At 45.5% G+C, this 21281-nt stretch overlaps 1 protein-coding gene across 1 annotated transcript; it reads right to left on the bottom strand.

Annotated features, from left to right (window-relative positions):
* Nucleotides 1-3994: 3994 nt before the first annotated feature.
* LOC111077662 (homeobox protein caupolican) lies at nucleotides 3995-20032 on the bottom strand. Its single transcript, XM_022372023.2, has 5 exons — nucleotides 19814-20032; nucleotides 16182-16679; nucleotides 9015-9121; nucleotides 5775-6073; nucleotides 3995-5653 (listed from the first exon to the last, which is right to left on the bottom strand). Exons 1-5 carry the CDS (start codon nucleotides 19853-19855, stop codon nucleotides 4677-4679), a joined length of 1923 nt encoding a protein of 640 aa, XP_022227715.2. The 5' UTR covers nucleotides 19856-20032; the 3' UTR covers nucleotides 3995-4676.
* Between the last annotated feature and the right edge of the window lie 1249 nt (nucleotides 20033-21281).

Here is a 21281-nt window from a genome sequence, read left to right as displayed (position 1 = left end):
AAGGCAGTTCATCTTAGTCAGCTCTCAGCCCCCTGCCCCGCCATCGTATGTGCGATTTCCGTTTAGTTCCTGGCATATATGCAGCAGATATACTTTTGCACACATCTGCATGTAGGTACGTATGTATGTATGTACGAGTACAACTATAATTGAGGTAAATATGAGAGCAGGAAACGCTTTGATCTCTTGATTTTAACTGCAAGAATACGATTCAAATCAAAAGGAAAGCCGCAGAAGGAAGCCAGCCACGTGTCAAAATATTTGTGACACCATTAACAAAATTATTGTTGATAGACCGCGTTATAATTACCGCGTCCAGCCCCCTTTTATCAACGTACATACGTGCAGACTTATTATATTACGAGAGTATGTATGTTTCTGGCTGCAAAACGACATTTGGTACTGGGATGGATCACAAGGAAATGCTCACTAAATTTATTCAGATATGCAAATGTGTGGCATAAAGTGGAAATTGTTTTATCTGCCTCTGTATCTACTTTTACCAATTCTCTTGTAGCTTCTCTGAGTAACCAAATTTGCTGCCTAGAATTCGCTTAAAATTTAATTTTCTCTTGGATATAATATCAGCTCTTTAGACGGTTCAATCAATATATTTGAGTAAAAAATATAACACCATCCAATCCAATCCAAAATTTCCATTACAGTATTTAACTTACCCCAAAGCAAATGCAGCAAATAAATACATAAATATGCACATATGTATGTATGTATGTAACCCACCTATGATTAAGATGTTCCTAAATTTAATTTCAGAAAAAAAAACAAAAACAATGAAGTGTCTTTGGTTGAAAGGTTTGGACATGTTTTTGAGTTTCGGTTCCACTTGGTTGAACACGGAAATGTGGGTTTTACTTCTTTGCGAAAAAGCTGCACTGCACATCACATCACCTCACCTATTGACTGGAATACTCCGAGTGTGAGTGAGTGAGTGAGTGAGTGAGTCGCCACAGTTCTTTTGCTGCTTGAGTCTCATCATTGTTTAAGGTTTCAGTGTGATCGTTGTCTGCATAATAACATGTCATTATCATTTTATTTGTTTGCCATTTTCAGGTCTTTCAGGGATAACGCCAAGAGACAACGTTCAGTCCGTAGTCCGGATGAAGCTTCCAAGCCAATGTGCTAAATGGTCGAAACACATGTTCTTACTCGTATGTCGAGTGGCTGGCTGGCTGGCTGGCTGGCTGGCTGGCTGGCTGCTAAGATTAGCATAATTGTTACCTACATTTCGGACAATTTTTCAAAACACATCCATGACAGACGACTTACATATATGAATGTATGCATTTAAATGTACGCTTTGTGGTGGAATGTATAACATTTCAATCACTCTTCGCCCAGTGGTTAGAGCCAATAAACTGTGGAATTGTATCCCATATATCCCACACACATACGGGGCAAGAGAAATCACTTTATAAGCACACAAAACATATTTTTTATTTGGTGATTACTAGAACTTTTGTTACGCGAAACGCTACCGTGACCGGGTTCCATTGTGGGGCTTCTGGAAATTAAAGCAAACAATCAGAAAACAAGCTTAAGCTGGAAAATTATAAAGGTCATAATTCTAAGGGGAGAACGAATGTCGAATGTCGACAGCTTATCAATAAGACGTGGTTATACACTTACCTTTGCCCAGTATTGTAGATGGACTGTGGGCTGGAGGGCTTGGAGGAATCCACTAAACCGATTAGTTTTGCCTTGGATTCCAAATGGAGACATTTGCCATAATATATTGGAATTTCCCTAAGCTGGCCCTGAGAAGAAAGTTCGTTTTTGTGTGATGTTAATTATATGCGACAGACACACCGCGGCGCGCATCTGTAAAAATTAAATTACACATTCTCATGTTGAAACTACTATAAGAAGATACAAGATTGAATAAAGCTGACAGCCCGAATCCGTTCCAATTTCCAATGCCCATTGACTCTTAACGGCGCTGACAATTCAGATTTGATTTTCAGATTTTGAGCGAAGGCTTTTGTGTGAAACGACAATGCAGCAGCAACAGCAACAGCCACAGAGACAGAGACAACAAAGCGTTATACGCGTGAATCAGTAATCTGCTTCATAGGAACAGATGTCAGCTTAACATTTCGGTGCCCCTTTTTTTTTGGGTGCTACTGGTTTTTATTTTTGTTCGTTCTATTATTTGCATTAGGCTAGGCTTGTATTGCTTTGATTGGCTGCCTTGCCTTTGCGGCAGGTAAAATGGGTCTGGTCTGGCCATAGAGTAATTCCCCTTCGATCAAGTAAGAAATTATTTATTATATTTTCAGAAATAAAGATAAAATAAAAATGTTTGATGCTCTTTAATGCCATAAGTTGAGGCCTCTTAAACTTACATCGTTTATATAAATATATTTATACTCTATTCCTCATTAATAATCTCAGTCTTCATTCATTCTTCATCCAGGATATTTGCATTGCTTTCTTTTTTTTTTGTGTGTTCCAAAATTAGCTCGATCGACAACCTAAAACCATAAATAAAATAAAATAACTTAAAAGGTTTATTAACCTCTGGCTGCCCACGGAGGGGCTACCACCTTTTGCTACTATGTAGTGCCATTCATAAGTTTTCTGCGCACACTGCTGCTCCGCTGGCTGTTCTGTTTATGTCTGCGAATGCGTTTCCGGTCAGTGACACAGGAAAAACGACTATGCTTAAACAGCACTAAAATCCGAACATCCATAATTGCTTAAATGGGAAGCCTCCAATGGCTTGTGCACTGATTCTACAGATTGATTGGCTTTATAGCTGCACTTGTGCCTAGTTGAAAATAAAACGTCAGTGCCGTCAGTTTTTATATGTTTTCCAATTTATTTATGTCTTGTGTGCATATTACTAATACTATATTTTATGTTTTTTAGATACATTTATCCACTGTCGGGGGCGCTTAGTTGCACTCGAAGCCCAGCTAACTATTTCATGTTGTAGAACCAAAGTTAATTTGTTGAGGTACGAGTATAGGGCTGATTTATTGATTATATGTATATAAATCTTGCAGGCAGAGTATCTTTTGCCTTATTATCTCTGGGGGTGTAGGTTCCTTCTGGCCTCTGCTGCTGCTGTCCACATATCCGAATAATTATTCTTGCATCATACCTTAACGAAATACTTTGCTCTGATTTATGCAGCGTCGCTTTGTGCTCTCGCCCAATATTTACTAGACAAATACATAGTGGATATATTCGTGTAATTGTGTGGGCATAGTTGTTGTCCCATTGCGCTGATTTCGCTTGCTTGCATTCAGATGAATAATCGGGTTTTGTTGTTGTTGTTTTTGTTTTGTTTTTAATTTATCTCTTTATCGTTTTTTTTTTTTTAATTTTTATTGTTGGTAGTATATACAGTTTTATTTGTTTTTCTTTTACTAATTTACACTATACGCTTAGGGAGCTATAATTACGCGAGCTTACATGTACTTACAACTTGTGCATACGCGAGAGTACATCGAATACTCGTACATAGATCTCTAGGTTTACAGACGAAATAATTACAGACACTACAGACGAAATTATGGTACACATTAAGTAGAATAAATTATGTTTACAAACGACAGGAACAATTTTCAAAACTTAAGACGATAAAAACAATAACAGCTAAATCAATGATTGATTGCTCGTGTACATTATTTGGCTTGGGTTTAGGCTCGGGCCCACCGATCGGGTGGGGAGCTGTTGGGCTACTGGACTGATGATCTTTTCTGGTTGATATGTTGTTCGTCCTGCCCCCCGCCGCCCGCCAGCCAGGTCCTTTATAAGTTCCCAAGGCTTGGAACTAACTCAAATTCAAATCATAAATTGTACAACTGAAAGATTTGCTGGGGTAGCAAGTGGGTAGCAAGTGGTACCCTCCCTCCACTCTGTGTTCACCTACAAGCTGCCAAAGAACTGCGTTTCTAGTGGGTGTTGGTTGAGTCTTTTTACCCTTTACTTTTGGTTATATTAGTTATGTCGATTAGTACTTTATTTTTATTTTCATTGATGGTCGCCCCCTGCTATATTTTCAAAATTTACATCCTATAAGCTCTGATTGCATAAGTGTGTGTGTGTGTGTGTGTGTGTATTTAATTAAAATTAAATTATTTTCAAATGATTTTTGGATTATCTTCTCCACAACAAATTGCACAACGTCAGTGGGGTGGGGCGGGGTGGGTGTGTGGGAGTGGGTTTGGGGGCTGGGGTTGGTAGCGGGATGGCGGCTGCGATTTTTGGTTCTCAATGCCCCAAAAAAAAGGAACCGCCACGTTTCAGCTGGTTTCTGGTTTCTGCTATTTGGTATAAGCGGCTTTAATCAAAATACCGAATAATCACATGTAAATTATTGTCCGAAAGTGTGTTATACCTTTCCTTGCCCGGTCTGTTCTGGTCTGGTCTGCGATCGTAAAATTCAGTAGAAGAAGATCATCGACTGCTGCCCATCCTATCAGTTGATCTGCTGCCCCGCCCCCATTAACCGATTTACCGATTTACCGCCTCGATTACGGCCGCAGCAGCGTCAGTTTGGGTGCTTGCTGCTGCAGGTGTTGCTCTCGAAAGGCAATTAGCGAGCGGAAGGCAGAGATTGGAGAAGCGACTGCTGCGGCGGCTGCGGCTGCGGCTCCTCCGTGGTTAACAATCGCCGACGGATCTGGGGACGCACATGCCGATTGGGGTCATGGCTTTGCGCACAGCGACGTCACATTCACACCCGGCGATATTTTACCGGACTGCGAGGACGATGACGAAGCGGTTGAGTGACTGGATATTGGTCCCATCATATTTTGGGCCGCCGACTGTCCGCTCGATGTGGGAATATGGACAACATCACAGCCCATCGATGAGGACGATGAGGACGCCGACGGCGATGCCACAGGCGGTGGTGCCAGCTGCTGGGCTCCACCCACGCCACCCCCCGTCGTCGTCAGGCTGAGCGGGGCAAAGTGCGGCCCGTTGGCCGCTCCCGAGACGGCTGCCTTCCACAGCAGCGGATTCATGCCGAGGCCGTTGTGCGCGGCCAGGCTGGCGTTGAACGAGCGCTGATGCTCCAGAAACTCCTGCGTCGGGGCACTCAGATGCGCTGCCGCCGGGCCATAGAAGCCCCTGTACAGGTCGGGGCGCACGTACGGCGAATAGTTGGGCATGCGGGCGGCCAGCGGCGAGAGGATCTTGCCGGGCGACGGCTGCTGACTAGGGTGGCCGTAAAAGCCCGGATGCGCTGGCGGCAGCTCCGCGCCCAAACTGTCCTTGGGCGCCGAGCTGGACTCCTTGTTGTCCTTGGAGGCCATGTCGGCGAGCGACCAAATGCGCGGCTTGGACGTCCCCCCCACGGCCGTCTGCAGGGAGTTCTGCTGCGCCTGCTGATGCTGCTGCAGCAGCTGCTGCTGATGGTGATGGTAGGCGGCGATGTCCGGCGGAGAGCCCGCCGGCGGCCGGAAGTGATGGTGCAGTGCCGCAGGATGGAACAGGGGATGGGCGCCCGGGGGCATGCTGCCGGGCCGATCGTACAGATCGGGCGAGCCATTGGGCGAGCCTGGCCGCGACTCGGACCACTCGCTGTTGTTGCTCTCGCCGGGTCGGTCCGTCATCATATCACCCAGTCGCCCGGAACGGTCCTTATCATCCGTGGAGCCCACACCAGAATCTTTAGCATCTGTAATGGAATGGCCAAGCAAATGGAGAGGGAATTGTTAGCATCGAATGTGAGGTAAAAGGACTCCTTGGAGGTGCAGGGTAGAGTCTTATTTGTGGTCTTATGGTTTGATTTTGCTTACCCAATAAGTCATTCTCTTCGGTGTTCTTGTCATCGTCATCATCGATATTGGCATCATCGTCATCGACGCGATTCCTTGGCTCCCACGTCATTTTGTTCTCTTTTTTCAGTCTTCTTCTCGCATTGGCGAACCACGTGGAGACCTGGGTGAGCGTCATCTTGGTGATGATGGCCAGCATGATCTTCTCGCCCTTGGTCGGGTAGGGGTTCTTCTTGTGCTCGTTCAGCCAGGCCTTCAGCGTGGACGTTGTCTCGCGGGTGGCATTCTTTCGTCTAGCCCCATTCAAATCCATGCCATAGCTGAAAGCAACCAAAAAGCGCCGGGTTAAAGAGTTATTCGGACACATTAATGCGATAGGGGAAGGAAGGGGACAGGGCACTCATTCTCCGAATAGCAAGCAGGTGATTAAAGGCAAATGGAATGCAGCCGACCAGCATGGCCTTTACGGCCTGTCCCAGCTGTTGCCTGTTGTCGTTTTGGGAAGTTCCTTCCATAAACGACAGACCGTCCGACCCCACAATTGTTGCAATTTGTTAAACTGGTGGCATTGTCGTGGGCTGTCCGAGGCCGAGGGTCCGAGCTCAGAGCTTCATTGGTGGTGGGCGGTCGGTCGGTTCGCTTGGTCTCTGTTCTGCGTGAAATTTGTTCATCATAAACGCATTTGCATGGCCGGGAACATTTATGTATGTGCAGTTTGCGGTCTGACACATTGTCCCCATGCTGTCCACAGTGCCGACTGGGCACTGGGCGCGGGGCACTGGGGGGCACTGAGGGGCACTGAGGGGCATGCGGCATGCAGCGCGAATTCGATGGATACAGTCGATGGATACAACAACTGTCCTTTATCGCTTTTTGTGGGCAGTTAACATGAACGTTTTTAGTATACATATCGGTATATATATACATACTATATATATACATGCATACATATGTATGTGCAGATGTGAATGCTGTGTGAATGTTCTTTCTGGCATTTCTGGGTATTCAAAGAGAGGACCTGAAACGTATGCCCGTACATGTGTAGCTGTCTCATTTGTAGTGTTCCCGGACTGGGGACTGTCAACCGATGCTACATATACACATACATATATATGTATGTATGTATGTATGTATTTATATGCTATCTGGCTGGTTGTTGCATTAATTAATTTAAGTTTGAGTGCGAAGTGTCGCCGAGTGCGAAACACCTGCGCCGACAGCTATTCTGCCTTTGATCACACGACAGCTGAATATATTTTTTTAATTCTTCCATCAGTGTGTGCCGCCAGCTCATTATACACAGCCCGCTACCAGGGTATATTGTGATTGTAGAGGAATATACAAGAATACCAAGAATATGCAACAGCATGGCATATAAATACTCGTATATTCCTATGCCTACACCGATAGAAAAAAGCCCTGAAATTTTAATATTTTCACTTAGATTTTAATATTTATGCCATTGATTTTCATCCAAGAGTGGTTGTATTAAAATTGAATATTTTTCACTTAAATTTTGATATTAATATAGAAATATTTAAATTTAATATATTTCATATTTAAATTTAATATGTTTCATATTAAATTTAATATGTTATATTTAATAGTTTCATATTAATTTAATATGTTTCATATTCAAATTTAATATGTTTCATATTTAATGTTAATATGCTTTATATTTAAATCTAATATGTTAAATATTTAAATCTAATATGTTTCATATTTATATTTATATTCATTTTTAACTAATTGGTTATTATTTTGCGTACGCAAATTACATTTCAAGTCCTCATGGTGTGAATTGGTTAAAGTTTTCAACTAGAAATAATCGCAAAATGAGTAGGACTGCATTGGTTCTGATTATGCCCCTGCGCTAAGATAATTTTACTGCGCATTCAAGGCAGCAGCAGCTGGAACTAGTTGGGAATTCGAGGGACATAAAAAAATAATATAAACATAGTTAAAATAAATACAAAAAATATTTGATTTCATTTAATATGGAATATTTAAAATAAAAAGTTTTTTACTACAAAAGATTGTAGTTATTTTTACTATGCCTTTTTTCTATCAGTGTAGGATCAATAGCCTTTAGCATCTGCCGCCCCCGCAAATCTATTAAATATTTCGAGCGGGGCATAGGCAATTTTCAACCATTTTTGCTAACCCACAAAATGCTTTGCTATTGGGATAATTTAATTATTAATGAATTTTAAAATTAAGAAAAAAGTTTTTATTTTTCAGAAATGTGGCATAATGTGGCACTTCTTTTCCTACACAATCTAAGAGTCTGCCTAGCACCGGGTTTGGCATTCCTACAAATCCCGCCCCGAGGCCAAGGCCTAGTAGGGAAAGGCAAAAGGCAAAGGGTAGGGCCCCGGCATTTCGCGCTGGCTATACCTTTTGAATTTTGAATCAAAAATTCGCCAGTAAATACGTATACGTGTGTGTACGTATAATATACAACACAGTATCCAACACGTCACGGCGAAATAACTCAAAATTGATTTATCGTGAATATATTTGCTGATAGACCCATAACGACAAGGGGCCGGAGCCGCGGCCGGGGCAGGGGGCAGCGGGGCAACGGGATGAATGAGTCAACTTTCAAAATTTGTTATGAGTGTCAATTACAGTAGAAACAATGAGTGAAGCATTGTTACCTGTCCGAAACGTGAGGCTGACGTGACGGGATGTTGTCGATTGTTTAACCGACAATTGTGTTTGGAAATTTATGTCAGCACTGGCCAGAAGCCAGAAGCCAGTTAGTAGTAGTAGTAGCATTGGGTACAATGGCAGTAGCCAGTAGCCGTGGGCTTGTGGTTGCGGCGGAAGCAACAACAGTCGAGGGAGGGGACTGTTGCTCAGTCCAACGACGACGTGCACACGATCAATTACAAGCGAATAAATTGTGTTGCTTGGCCAAGATGGGAGCGATGGGAGATGGAAGAAAATCGAATGGGCATGCGTGCTAATATGCATGGCTTTTACTATTTCGACGCACTTTGCGATGGAATACAAAAAAGTACATAACCCGATTCGGCTGTCATTTGAATGCACCTGCACGCACAGCCCCCCACCCACCTACGGAACATGGATGGGATGGGACAATGGGTTCGCTTGCAGCTCACGATCCGATGCAGATGGGGCGATCAACGCCTTTTGCCAGAGACCACCATACGAGTTCGCGCCGTTGCCAGTCTTTTTTTTGGGTAGTGGTAGGGGTAGGGGTAGGGGCAGGGGTATATAAGCTATATAGCTTACCTATTAAATGGATAGCCAGCAAATGCGGCATCATATGGATGATACATCGATGGATATGGCCATGGGGATGCGCCGGCAACGAGGTTCTCCTTCAGATCGATTCCAGCCTGCAAGATGACACAATAAAATATATATTTATAGAGTAAGTATTTGTTTTTGTTTTTTGTTATTATTATTAATTTCAAGACAAATTCAAAGTCGAGCTGCTGATTGGGACTTGAACTAAAGCCCATTTGGCTGGACCTTGAACTAAAATTATTAAAAATCATGTTAAACAAATAATTAAAACATCTTCCAAGTTTATTTTTGAACACATTTATTTTTGGGCTGGGGCGAAAAATGCTATCAAGACACAGACAAGTGCCCAGGGGCGCTGTCGTGGAGCGATAATGAAGCAGAGTATTTTTGTACTTTTTTTAAATCAAATATTTGCAGCATTTTCAGCGGTGAAAGTTCACTTTGAAATATAAATATATATGGATTTTAGTTGAATTTGATTGATTACATAAATGAATGGACTTGCCATACATATTTACATGTATTTGGCATCCACTATAATGTGTATTCCAGCCCACTGTGTCGGTTGTAGCTGTATATTGATAAGGGGCACAATCTGAACAGCATCGTTGAACATGTGCCCCAGTCGTGGGGCTCAGCAGCAGCAGCAGCAGCAACTCGAATGCTCAACATCAGCATTGTGTCTGCATTTGTGTCTTAATCCGAGAATAAAGTGTATACGTACGTATACCCTTGGAAGTGTCTAGTTACAGCAAACATGCCCCGATAAATGCCCAATGGAAAGTTGCATGCAAAAATACAAGCACAAGCATTAGAGCAGCAGTCCAGCAGGCTGTACACTGTGTTGTATATATTGTATAGTACATATAGATTAAGCTACACGTTTAGTACTAATACTGTCTTGTCTTGTGACTTAATTCGATGCGACAGATGTCAGCTGTTCGCCGCTATTCCAACCGATAATGAGCAAAGATGGCGCAGCGTAGAGAGACAGACAGACAGACAGCTGCCTGACTGCCTGTCTGCCCGCCTGCCTGCATACATATTATACTCGTATAATACATATTATAATGTACATCCCCAACTGAAACTAGTGCAGCATTCATTTGCTTTTACGAGTGAGTAAACCAACAAATGAAATGTAGAGTCAAAATTCAGTCAATGTCGTTTGGCTGGGTCAGTCTGCCAGTGTACCACAAAACAAGATGCGAAATCAATAAGAATTGAGCGATAGACATCTACATGGCACCGCAGGACGACGACGGGCAGGATGCAAACACACACACATAAACACACACAGTATGCAGGTCGCTCGTCGCATGCACAATGCAACAAAATCTATTGTCTGCAGCGGCAGCAGCAGAGTCAGAGGCAGAGTCAGAGGCGACACCACAACGATTCCGTTGCCCGTTGCCCGTCGGTGTCGTCGTCGTCGTCTCGACGAACGTCTGGCAAGATTACTGCAAAAGCGGAAATATTTTTATGTCGCCAACACGAAAATGTTGCTGTTCCCAGCCGCTATCATCCGACCATCGACCATCGACGGGTTCTGACTGTGGCTCTGGCTACGTAGTCTGCACTTGGATTGGGATTGGCACAGGGGGTTCGTTCAGGTCCTGTTCAGGTTCGCGCAGCATGGGGTTGAGTACAAGTACAGCGACGATAGACTGATAAACAGCAACAGAAAGATCGGCAGGCAAAGGCAGCAAGGCAAGGCCCTTTGACAGGTCCCAGGTCCTACTGCAGACAAACCCAAAACTCCAGCTCAAAATGCAGGCGGAGGAGCGCTTCGGTCTCTCTCTCTCTCTCTCCTGCTCTCCTGGATTGGAGAAGTCATTTAGCTGAGCATCTACAAGGTACATCGTACATACATCGTTCTGGCAAGGGTACACTATATTAAATTACAGTGCCCGGATGGGCCCGATCGCTCTGCTTCAGCTGGGTTCCTATTTCTCAATGGAGCCAAAGCCGAACCGGTTTTCTTTCCTACAACAATCATGCCCGAACTATCATCACCCGAACTGCACTGGCATTTTGGCCAAAAGTGCGGCTCCAAAGTGGTCTGGTGGGGCTTTTGCTCGCTTGCTCTTGGCGATTTTTTTGGCTGAATCTGTGCCGTGCGTGTGGAGTGGAGTGGAGTGCGTGTATGGGCCATGTCCATGCGGGTAAAGCGTACATAATAAATTGTAGCTGGCCTGGCTACTACACACAGCAATAGAAGGCAGCGAACGCCTCCTTCGGCATTCATCGCTACTGTTGCCAAGAACATACAGAACGGTCCGTTGTTGCAACTGCAACTGCAACTGCACGCCTCCTGTGTCGACTGGCGAATGCGCTTGCGGTGGTTAATATTAACAAGATTCGACATGTTCGCATCTGCGTTTATTATTACCAATACACAGTGTCATGCAATGCAGCAGCCAGCCAGCCAGCCAGCCAGCCATCCAGCAGCCAGATGCCTGCCACTTGTTTTCGAGTTCCATATTGCATTACCAGAGACAGCAGATTGTATGTACAAGTTTTGTAGTGAAGATTGCACAGAACCGATAGGGACCGTCCGTAAGTAGTATTTATGCATTATCTAAGATAATCTTGGCACAGATTAACCCACTTTTGAGCGGGAGCAAAGTTTCTTTCTGCAGCTTCCTCCACTGCTGACTGGCAAATTAAATAATTCAAATTAAAATGGGACTGTGACTGAAACTGTGACTGTTCATCTTCATTACGATGTAAATTCTGAGACTGTGTAGCCTTCACGCCAAAACGTCAATGGACATTTCTTTGGGGGGCTCCGCGTAACGACAACCGACGACAATTGGAGGACGCGAGACGAATCGCTGTGGCTGTGGCTCCGGCTCCGGCTCCGGCTCCGGCTCCTGTGGTCTGTCGCCCTGATGCGCCACAATTTGAACGATGCGCGTAATGACGGGTCGAGTTAATTAATTGCTGCTTCGATTTAAAAATAAACGCACGTTTATCCGGCGCATTCCCGCCCTGTGCTCATTGGAGAACGGTGTACTGCTTGCTGCTGCTGGCTGCTGCTGCTGGCGACGACCGAAAGAATGAATGGAATCGAAATCAGAATTGAAATCAGAATCGAGAATCGAGAATCGAGAAAATTGAAATTGACTACGAGACTACGAGGAGCTGCCACTTCCGACTGAGAGAGCTGCGAATGAATGCCTGAGGTGCTCTCCATTCTACGCCAAAAACCTCACAGCTCACAGTGACATTTTCTTGGCTCGTTTATAAAGTTTATAAAGTTGTACAAAACTGTTATGGTTGTTGTTGTTGGTTGTTGTTGTTGTTTGGCGCCTTGCCGCCGTGGTCTCGTATGGCTATGCTCGTTGCCATGACTGCTAATTTGTTTGTTGTAGGCAACCATTGAGGCTGAGGCTTTTCAGTATCAGAGAGCCAGCCTTGGGGTTGCCTTTTGCCTTGCCCTCCCTGCCTTGGGCCTGCCCTTCCCTCTGACCCTCATTGGGTGTGTATACTGTGTGTGTGTGTGTGTGTGTGTCAGGGGTGGGGCAGGACCTCATATAAAAGTGCAAAATTTACTGTTAACGAACATTCTCAACTTTGCCAAAAAGCCAAACAACAACGGCAGCAACACAAAAACTTTCCACAACACTTACTGCAACAACAATGAGATGGGTGACAGGGAGGGAGAGAGAGAGGGGGCCGTAAATGTATTTAGTACTTTGCCACGAACGCCCCTCGTCCTGGCCTGGCCCGTCACCTCAACCATTAGAGCCCCGGAGCCCAGGAGCAACCCCCAAAACAACACGACACCACTTCGACATTTTGAAAGTTGACAAATCAGTGCATGTACTCGTACTCCAGCTCCACAGCTCCACAGCTCCACAGCTCCAAGGAGAACGTTGCAGAGAGACTGGAGAGCGAGGAGGCTGGTTCTGCTTCTGCTCCTGGTTCTGGATCTGAATCTGAATCTGGATTGTTGCTCTTGTTGGGGGTTGTTTTCCGTAAAATGCTGCAAGTGGGTTCGGCCTCTGCCAGCCTGTGTGTGTTGGTCCGATTTGTAGTTGCCTTTCTGTTACATTTTGCAGAGAACTTGCCAAAAGGCAAGGGCAACGGCAACGGCAAAGGCAAAAGTTTTTGTAGCTCCCACAGGACATGAATGTACCACATTTGGCCCGACAGCCAGCAGCAGCAGTGGCAGTGGCAGCCTCTTTGTTGCCTCTTGCCGCTTGAGAGGCAGAGACCGAGTTGTACTATGTTGCCGAGTGTGAAATTTCATGCTTGCATTGTTGTCGTTGATGATGTAGCGGCACTTAAGCTATGGAAAAGTCAATATACCATGTACCATCCTCGGCGTCAAGTGCCCCCCCACACACACCCTTCAGGGGGGTATGTGTGTGTGTGTTTGTGTGTGTTACTGAGTGGAAATGGGAGGATGAAAACTTCAACTCAATAAAGAGGCTCCCAAGCAACTCTATTCAAAAGCAGACGCTGCAGATCGATGCGAATATATCTAAATTGGAATATTCACTTGGCCCGTCCCCTCATTTGACTTCTGAAGGAAACTAATTATAGGAAGTGCAGCTGGAACCTACTACCATGTAGCATGCAACAATATGCTGCTGCTGCTCTGCTGCTGCTGCTGCTCTGCTCTAAGTAAGTCATTCAGTTCAGGTCGACAATTTCCAACCTGAGGGACAAGGGATAAGTAATTTGACGGATAGATGAGACGGCTGGCTGGCTGGCTGGCAGGCTGGCTGGGGGCAAGTCGCAGGCGGACAGCCTGTCACTTGCGTGTTGACAAATTTATTAATAAGGTACGTTACGAGGAGTAGCAGCAGTGGCAGGCAGCAGTCGACGCCCCCCCCAACACATCGAGAAAAAAAACAGCAGGCGCGGCCTCTGGGTCGGCCTATTTGTTAGCGGGCGGCGCTCTTCAAATGTATCTTGCCATTTGAAATGACAGCGATGCCGCTTGAACGCGGTTGCACCATCATCATCCACCATCCAACATCCACCATCCACCATCCACCTTCGACCGTACGTAAACCATCTTCCATTTAGAGTCAAAGAGTCCCAGAGTTCCATTCGGGGGCATTTGGCCCCTGTGCATGGCATGTGCGGGGTGCAGTGGAGTACCGAGAAATATATACATATATATATATATTCCCGCGTTGCGGCAAACTGACAGCCGCTTGACAGCTCGTGTCAAAGTAATGAATCCACCGCATTGAGCAGACACTTTTACAACTCCGCCGGAATTCTATGCTACCCCAGAAAAGTGCCCATAGAAGATGCAAAGAGAAATCGCTCCAGTTTAGCCGTTTTGGCCTAAGCGCCGGCGGCAAAGCGACACCACGACACAGCGACACAGCGACACCAAAAGTGACTAATTACGAGCCACGGATGATTTATATTAGCGAAGACGCGACCCCGAACTGTTTTGTCTTTTCTTTTAAACGCTGCTATCACTCGTACGGGAAGCGTACGTACCTCTCCTCGATCCATTGAAGAAGTGCGTGTGTGGGGAGTAGTGGGGAGTACTCCATCAAAGTGCTGTGTCAGCGCCTCTTGGCACAAGTCTGTGCCGCAGGTATGGCTACGGGGGGGTACTTAATCATTTATCGATGGGTTTTCGAATGCGACTTTCATGATTCGAACACAACACAATGCCATATAATACGAGTATATCCATTCCCATACAAAACAGAATACAGAATACAGAAAAGAATGCCGCAAAGCACACAACTAAATCTATACAAAATCGCGGCTACTGGAAGCCAGCCGACCGGTTTTATATAAATGTTTTTTGTTGTTGTTGTTGTTGTTGCAGCCAAAAACGAGTTCAAATGCGAATGCGAATGCGAATGAATATTGAATATTTAATTTGGGCATTGTAGATAGCCGAAACGGCCTGAGCAACACCAATTCCCCAAACTCAGTGATTTACTATGTTTCCAAACACAAATTGCCAATCGGAAAACTTGCAACTAATTTTGTTTAAATATGCTAAAGCAGGGGCTGGGCTGGGCTGTGCTGAAGCTCAATTTACTGTCCCGGTAGTGACAAATGCGATATATACAATGATATATACAATACGATATATATATGTACGATATATGTACACGCAATGGATCATACCATTCATTAAACCGCCAGTTTCGGTTTCAGCAAGCGTCAGCAATTCTTTTCGAGTTCTGCTTCTGTTTTTTTTCTGGTTGTCAGCTTTTGAGACTCTTTTTTTTTTTTTTTTTTTTCTTTTTTTTTGGTTTTTTTTGGTTTTTGTTTTGTTTTTGACTTGTAAGCAAATAAATTTATGTGTTCACATTTTATTGGATCATATTTGGACTTGGAGTGCAGAAAAGAGGCCTCCTCCAGATGGATATTGATATGATAGATTTATTACGACGAGCATTACGAATCCGATTTCATCTGCAGTTTTCGGCTAACAAATGACCCCTCCTGAGTGAGTGCCGTACCCGTACCTGAGATATTGTGCGCCGCATGTGGTCCCCCAGTAATGTAACCAAATAGAATTGTTGGCAAACAGACAGAGCCAAATTACATGGATGCTATTAGAAGTAAAAGGGCGAACAAAGGGCCGACGCGTCGGCGGTTAAAGCGCCGGACATGTGGTGAGCAGGCGGCAGGCCCAGGCCCAGGCCCAGGCAGGACGTGTCCCATTGTCGAGAAAAATGTCTACTTTAGGCTCAGTCTCAGTCGCAGTCGCAGTCTCAGCAGCAGTCTCCCAGGTCGAGTATTTTGCAAACACACACAATGTGGCTTGAAATATCACCCAAGCAGGCCAAATGAGAGGTCAGGCATAGGCCCTAGGCTCCAAGGCCTGACAAATCGCTCGCTGGGCTGCTTAAGCGAATGCCAAAAGCTAAACCCCAGACGGACACTGGTTCTCGTTCGTTCGTTCGTTCGGAAGCAGTGTACCCATAGACTGGTACACGATCAAATGACGGAGACGACAACGAACCGACGACGCCGACGTGGACGTGGACGCTGATGGTGGTCTGCCGCTCCGACGCTGGACAAATTCACAAATTTATTGCACCATTGTTCAGTCATATGACTTATGAACAGACCGGACTGCAGCAGCACGAGTCCGTCCTCCGAGTACGTGGTACGGGGGGCGGTGAGTTTGGGGGCAACTTTACTTACCGGATTAGCGTAGAACGGAGGTTGATCGCCGGCAATGCCCGATAGGTATGCAGACATTCCCTCGGGATACACACCGAGCGGCACGCCACCCGCCGCAGCGAGCCGCTGATAGTTGAGCATATCGTACTGGCAGGAGCAGATCGTCTGGCCGCTGACGGGGTCCGTGTAGATGGTGCGACCCGTATCGCAGCAGCGATTCGGATTGGCGGAGGCGGGCGGTGGAACTGGACCGGACGAGTGCGGTCCCGGTGGCGGCTGTCCGAGCACGGGCAGTGCTGGCAGGCCGGCCGCCGCCCCGCACGGGGAGGTGGAGCGCGCTCCCTGAGGCACCGTAGACGTCACCATTCCACTGTGCCCGGGCCCGGCAACGGGCGTACCCAATGGCTGCTGGTTGGCGGGACAAGCTAGCGTCGCCACCGTCGACGGAGGAGTCTGCGACGGCGCGTTGGTTGGAGGTGTGTTGGGCGATGAAGTGGCAAGGTGAGTTGAAACGGCATTCTGCAAGGGAAGAATATACCAAAAAGTGTGCCATTAATATTTGTACAAATATTTTAATTTAATTTATTTTTATTAAAAGTGTGATGCGTATTTGGCAATTAAGATCGAACACTCACAATAATCATATATATTTACTGTGCACTGGCACATCGATTCATTCGAAGAGATCTTTTGAAGCAGAACACACGAAATTTGGTTCATTTATTTAAAGCATCCAAAGAAAATTATGAAAATTAATTTCAGACCAAAAATTAAATAAATAAAATGGAATTAAAAGAAAAGAAAAAAAAAAGAAATATTATTTGTGATCTTCACTTCAAAATCTTTTTTTTTTTTTTGGTTCATAAATGAATGAAATTACTAAAATTATGCTAATTAGATTTCATTACCAAAAACTTTAGTGCAAGAACGTCACCAAAAGGGTTTGGTTTTTTTTTTTTTTTAAGTTTCCCAAATAATCCAAATTATCCAATCCGTTTTTGAGTTTACGGCAAACCATTAACCGAACCGATGGCAGTCGATGCTTCTTCTTTTGACTGGATGCAAGTTGCTATGGTCGGAAGGTCTACTGTACCGTGTTTCGCTACCAGCTACCAGCTGGCACTAAAACTTAATTAAAAACGTTGACTCTTATCAATGCGATAAGCGCGTCTCCTCCTAGGTATACAGAGTCTATGGGTGCCCTGGGCCCTGGGCCTGGGCCTGGGTCTGGGCCCTTCAAAACCATCTCAACTGCTGCTGCTGCTGCTGCTGCTGTTGTCTCAGTCAATAAAAATGGAACTCTCTCGGAACTGAACCCGAGACCCCTTCGACGGAGCGGACGGATCTTCAAAGTGGGGCCGCCATTACCAACAAATCATGTTTTCGATTGACAACATTGATTTAAATTACACAGCCGATTGCTGCCAACGACGACAGCGGCAACAACAACAACAACTGCAGTGCCTCGAGAGGCATCGACATCCACAGGCCAACAACATACAACAACATACAAACAACATCGATGGCAACAGCAACGGCAACAGCAACGTCCTAAGAGCAATTTGATTGTAAGTTGTCCAATGACTGGCCGGGAATCGGTGCTCGGATCGGAGCTCTTGCGCTGCACCGGACTCCGTGTCCGACTCCCGACTCTGACTCTGCGGCGCTGCACCTCGGCATAAGCCTATCGCGCACTTTTGTCAACACTTTTAGTCGGCAAGAGAACACACTGCACACTGCACACACACACTCCTCGCACCAATACTCGTGGCATTCGTAGTACCAACACATGGAGCAGACATGGGGACGCATCCGCGGACAAGTTTCAGGTTTGTTTATCGACTTGACTTGACTGCTGTCTCTTCGGTTTGCTTGTGTTAACTTTTTCCTGGGTTTGGCTTTGGCTTTGGCTTTGGTTCTTCTCACTATCTCTCTCGCTCTCGCTCTCTCTCTCTCTCTCCTCCCTGTCTCTGTTGCTGCTTTTCCCATTTAACATTTTACAAATGATCCAAGGCGTAAGATACGATTTTTATCGCAGAACCGCCGGTCAAAGCGCTCGCTCCATGTATTTGGCGGCGGCCGAGACCAAACAATGATTGATACCCCGCCGCTAACCCTAGATGAAACGCCCTGCTACACTCGTGCATACATAGATACATGGGGCAATGGGCCACTGCATCGGGAATCGGAAATCGGGCATAGGGATCGTGATCGGGATGGCCACCTCAGCCCTCCCTTCACGGCTCGTCCCGTCTCGTGCTTTCATCGAGTGACAACTCAAGTGGCCCTATACGATTAAAAATTAATTCCCGGTGTTTGTGTTGCCCAATGGAAAATGGGCAGCTGATAAGCTGCCACTTTGAATCCGCCGCCGATGATTATCTCTCCGTGGGCCTTACTGTATCTATGGGTTCCAATAAGCGTAGCACTCCAACTCCTCGAACATTGAAATTGGAAACGAAAGCGATGCATAGATGATGGATAGAATAACACAAGTGATACGAGCATTGCAATAGCCATATTTTTCAGTTATATTTATTCTACGATTAATGGAAATTAAATAGAGTGGAGTGGAGTGGAGTGAGAGTAGAATGTAGAGTTTAATTCGAGAGTTGCTTTGCGGTTACACTGACTAGTGTTTCTGCTGTGCCACAAGTTGCATTCCACGTTACATATTTGTTGGCTCGAGTGCCGTGAATTGATTACATTTGGGCGGCAAAGAGAGGCACATACGCATCCAGTGGCTCCGATTACCAAACAGGCCTCCTATTCGTGTGACCTTTGCGAGTGTGAGCCAGGAAGAGTCGCATTTGAACACCAGATCTTATTGGCTTGCTAACAACATTTCAGTTCTGTTCGGTTCGGTTCTATTCTGTTCTGTTCGCAAAGTACTACGACCTTGCTTGCTTTTATTTAACAAGTACATGCAACGTATTTTTTGAGCAGACATTTTCTTGGTTGGCATCTCGAATGGATTTGTGGCTTGTCCTAAGAACAAATGTGGCACAAATGTGCTCTGTGCTCAGTGCTCTGTGCTCTGGTCCTGACATTTTCACATCCACTGTGGCTCTGTGGACTTGGCAGACAATCGATTGTAAACATCTACTTGGACTTATTTTTAAGTGCATTTCCATTTGCCAAATTAAATTACTCGCCAAAACGAGCGCGTCGAAACATGCAATACAATATATTTATATTTAAATACTGTGTCTGACAAGTGATCGTCGTGCCATGTTCCTCTTGGGGTGCTGTTCGCTCTTTAGCCTGCCAATAATCGAAAATCTGGCCGGTGCTTGATCAACAAGTGCTGTCCGACAAGGGAATCTGTCGCTGCCTCTCGCTCTCTATACATAAATCTCTGAGTGCAATCCAGGAAATTTATAGAAAAATGTGCCCCACAAGCCCGGAATTCCGCTTAATCCTCGGCAACCAAAGATGTGGGCAGAGTTGCGAGTCTCCAACAAAGACAATTATACAGCAGATATACGAATGAATGAACGATGAATTATGGCAACATTTTACACCCATCAAAATATCCCAAAAATATATTAATGATCGATGAATTATGGCAATATTACAGCCATCAAAATATGCCAAAAATTGCTGGAAAAAAAAAGACGAGTAGTACAAGTATGTAAAAGTTAAATACGCACCATTACTAAACAGATACCGGTTTCATTACTGTGCACTGTCATTTAATATTAATTTTTTGCTCTTAACTTAAACTTTAAAGTATTCTGGAAGTCCCGATCTAGATCGAACTCTCAAATTCACGGGCAAACTAACGCACTGCCAAATAATTCGATACGATTTTCGTGTGCTAAAAGGGACGAAGTTTTCTCTTCTCTTCTCTTCTCTTATTTTATTTTCTTTTGTTTTGTTTTCTTTTCTTTTGCTTTCTTTTGTGTGTGTTTCCGATCATAAGCTTTAGCTTTGGAAGTGATGATTGCTTGTCGATGAATACTTTGGGGATCATTTATAATTAATTATTTTTTTCACAATTGGCTTTTAACGGGTGGGGTAACGGGGTGTAACGATTTAGCATTAGCACATGCCGCGACGGAGTCTCAGTATTTGTTGTGGATGTTTGTGCATCTGGATTTCACTCTATGGGGCACTTGCCGACGGCCAAAGCGTTGTGGCAGTTGCAGTTGCAGTTGCAGGCGGGTTACAGTTTCAGTTTCAGTTTGAGCCAACAATCCAGTACTACGGGGCACGGACGGGGCACGGACACGGCTTAGTGGAGATGCACAAATCCGCGGCGGCTGCCACAGGCGGCGGCAGTGTGTGTGACGGCGGCGGCGGAAGTCGGAGACGATGACGAAGACGACCGGAGAGCGAGCCGGAGATGGAGGCCAGACCGAAGAGTCGTATTGGAGTCGGAATACGAACCAATGCGACGGAGGAGCAGCCAGCAAACAACAACCTGAAGCGACGGCGCGCAGCAGACGAACCGAACCCAAGCGGCAGGCAGTCACAGGCACAGGCACACACAGGGCACGGCACAGCACAGCACAGCACAGGCAGCACAGGCAGCACGAACGCAACGAACGATACGAACAATCTGCGTAACAGTCGAAAGTAGACTAACATGAGTTTCTTGAGCAACTACAAAGTGTACGACAAATGGGAATTACACGACAACCGACAATCGAAAACAGCGAAAAACAGCAACAGCAACAACAGCAGCAGCAGCAGCTACATGCCGCACACCACCAACACTACTACGACAGCGGTGGCAGCAGCAGCAGCAGCCACACACAGATACGCCACACAAATGCAATATGTAATGGTATTAGTGTTTGCTCAGCAAGAGAGAGAGAGAGCGAGCGAGAGAGAGAGAGCGAGAGAGCGACAGTGTGATGGGCAAAACTTGTTTCTCCCCCTTATTTTTACTCTTTCTGGGGAATGTGTGCCTTGGTAGTGGTATATCTGGTGGTGGCTCTCACAAAAAGATGTATCTATGTAACTGCGTGTGTGTGTGTGTGTGCGAGTGGTGGGGTACGAGTACGACGAGTACGACGAGTACGAGTACGAACGATGACGACGAACAGCCAACACGGAGCGTAACAACGGCAATAATGATTATCATTATAAGTGGGCTGGCGCTGGGGCGGCCTG

The sequence above is a fragment of the Drosophila obscura genome, unplaced genomic scaffold (assembly GCF_018151105.1).
Source record: "Drosophila obscura isolate BZ-5 IFL unplaced genomic scaffold, ASM1815110v1 contig_170, whole genome shotgun sequence".
Classification (NCBI taxonomy): domain Eukaryota; kingdom Metazoa; phylum Arthropoda; class Insecta; order Diptera; family Drosophilidae; genus Drosophila; species Drosophila obscura.
This window is presented reverse-complemented; position numbering and strand designations above follow the sequence as displayed.

Excerpts from the sequence above, each read along its gene's own strand:
- LOC111077662 (XM_022372023.2), bottom strand. The coding sequence starts at position 19,855 with ATGACAGTGCACAGTAATGAAACCGGTATCTGTTTAGTAATG. Across the intron at positions 16,680-19,813 it reads CCGGTATCTGTTTAGTAATG|AATGCCGTTTCAACTCACCT; the intron begins GTGCGTATTTAA and ends CTTCCCTTGCAG. Across the intron at positions 6,074-9,014 it reads GCTGGCTATCCATTTAATAG|CTATGGCATGGATTTGAATG; the intron begins GTAAGCTATATA and ends GGTTGCTTTCAG.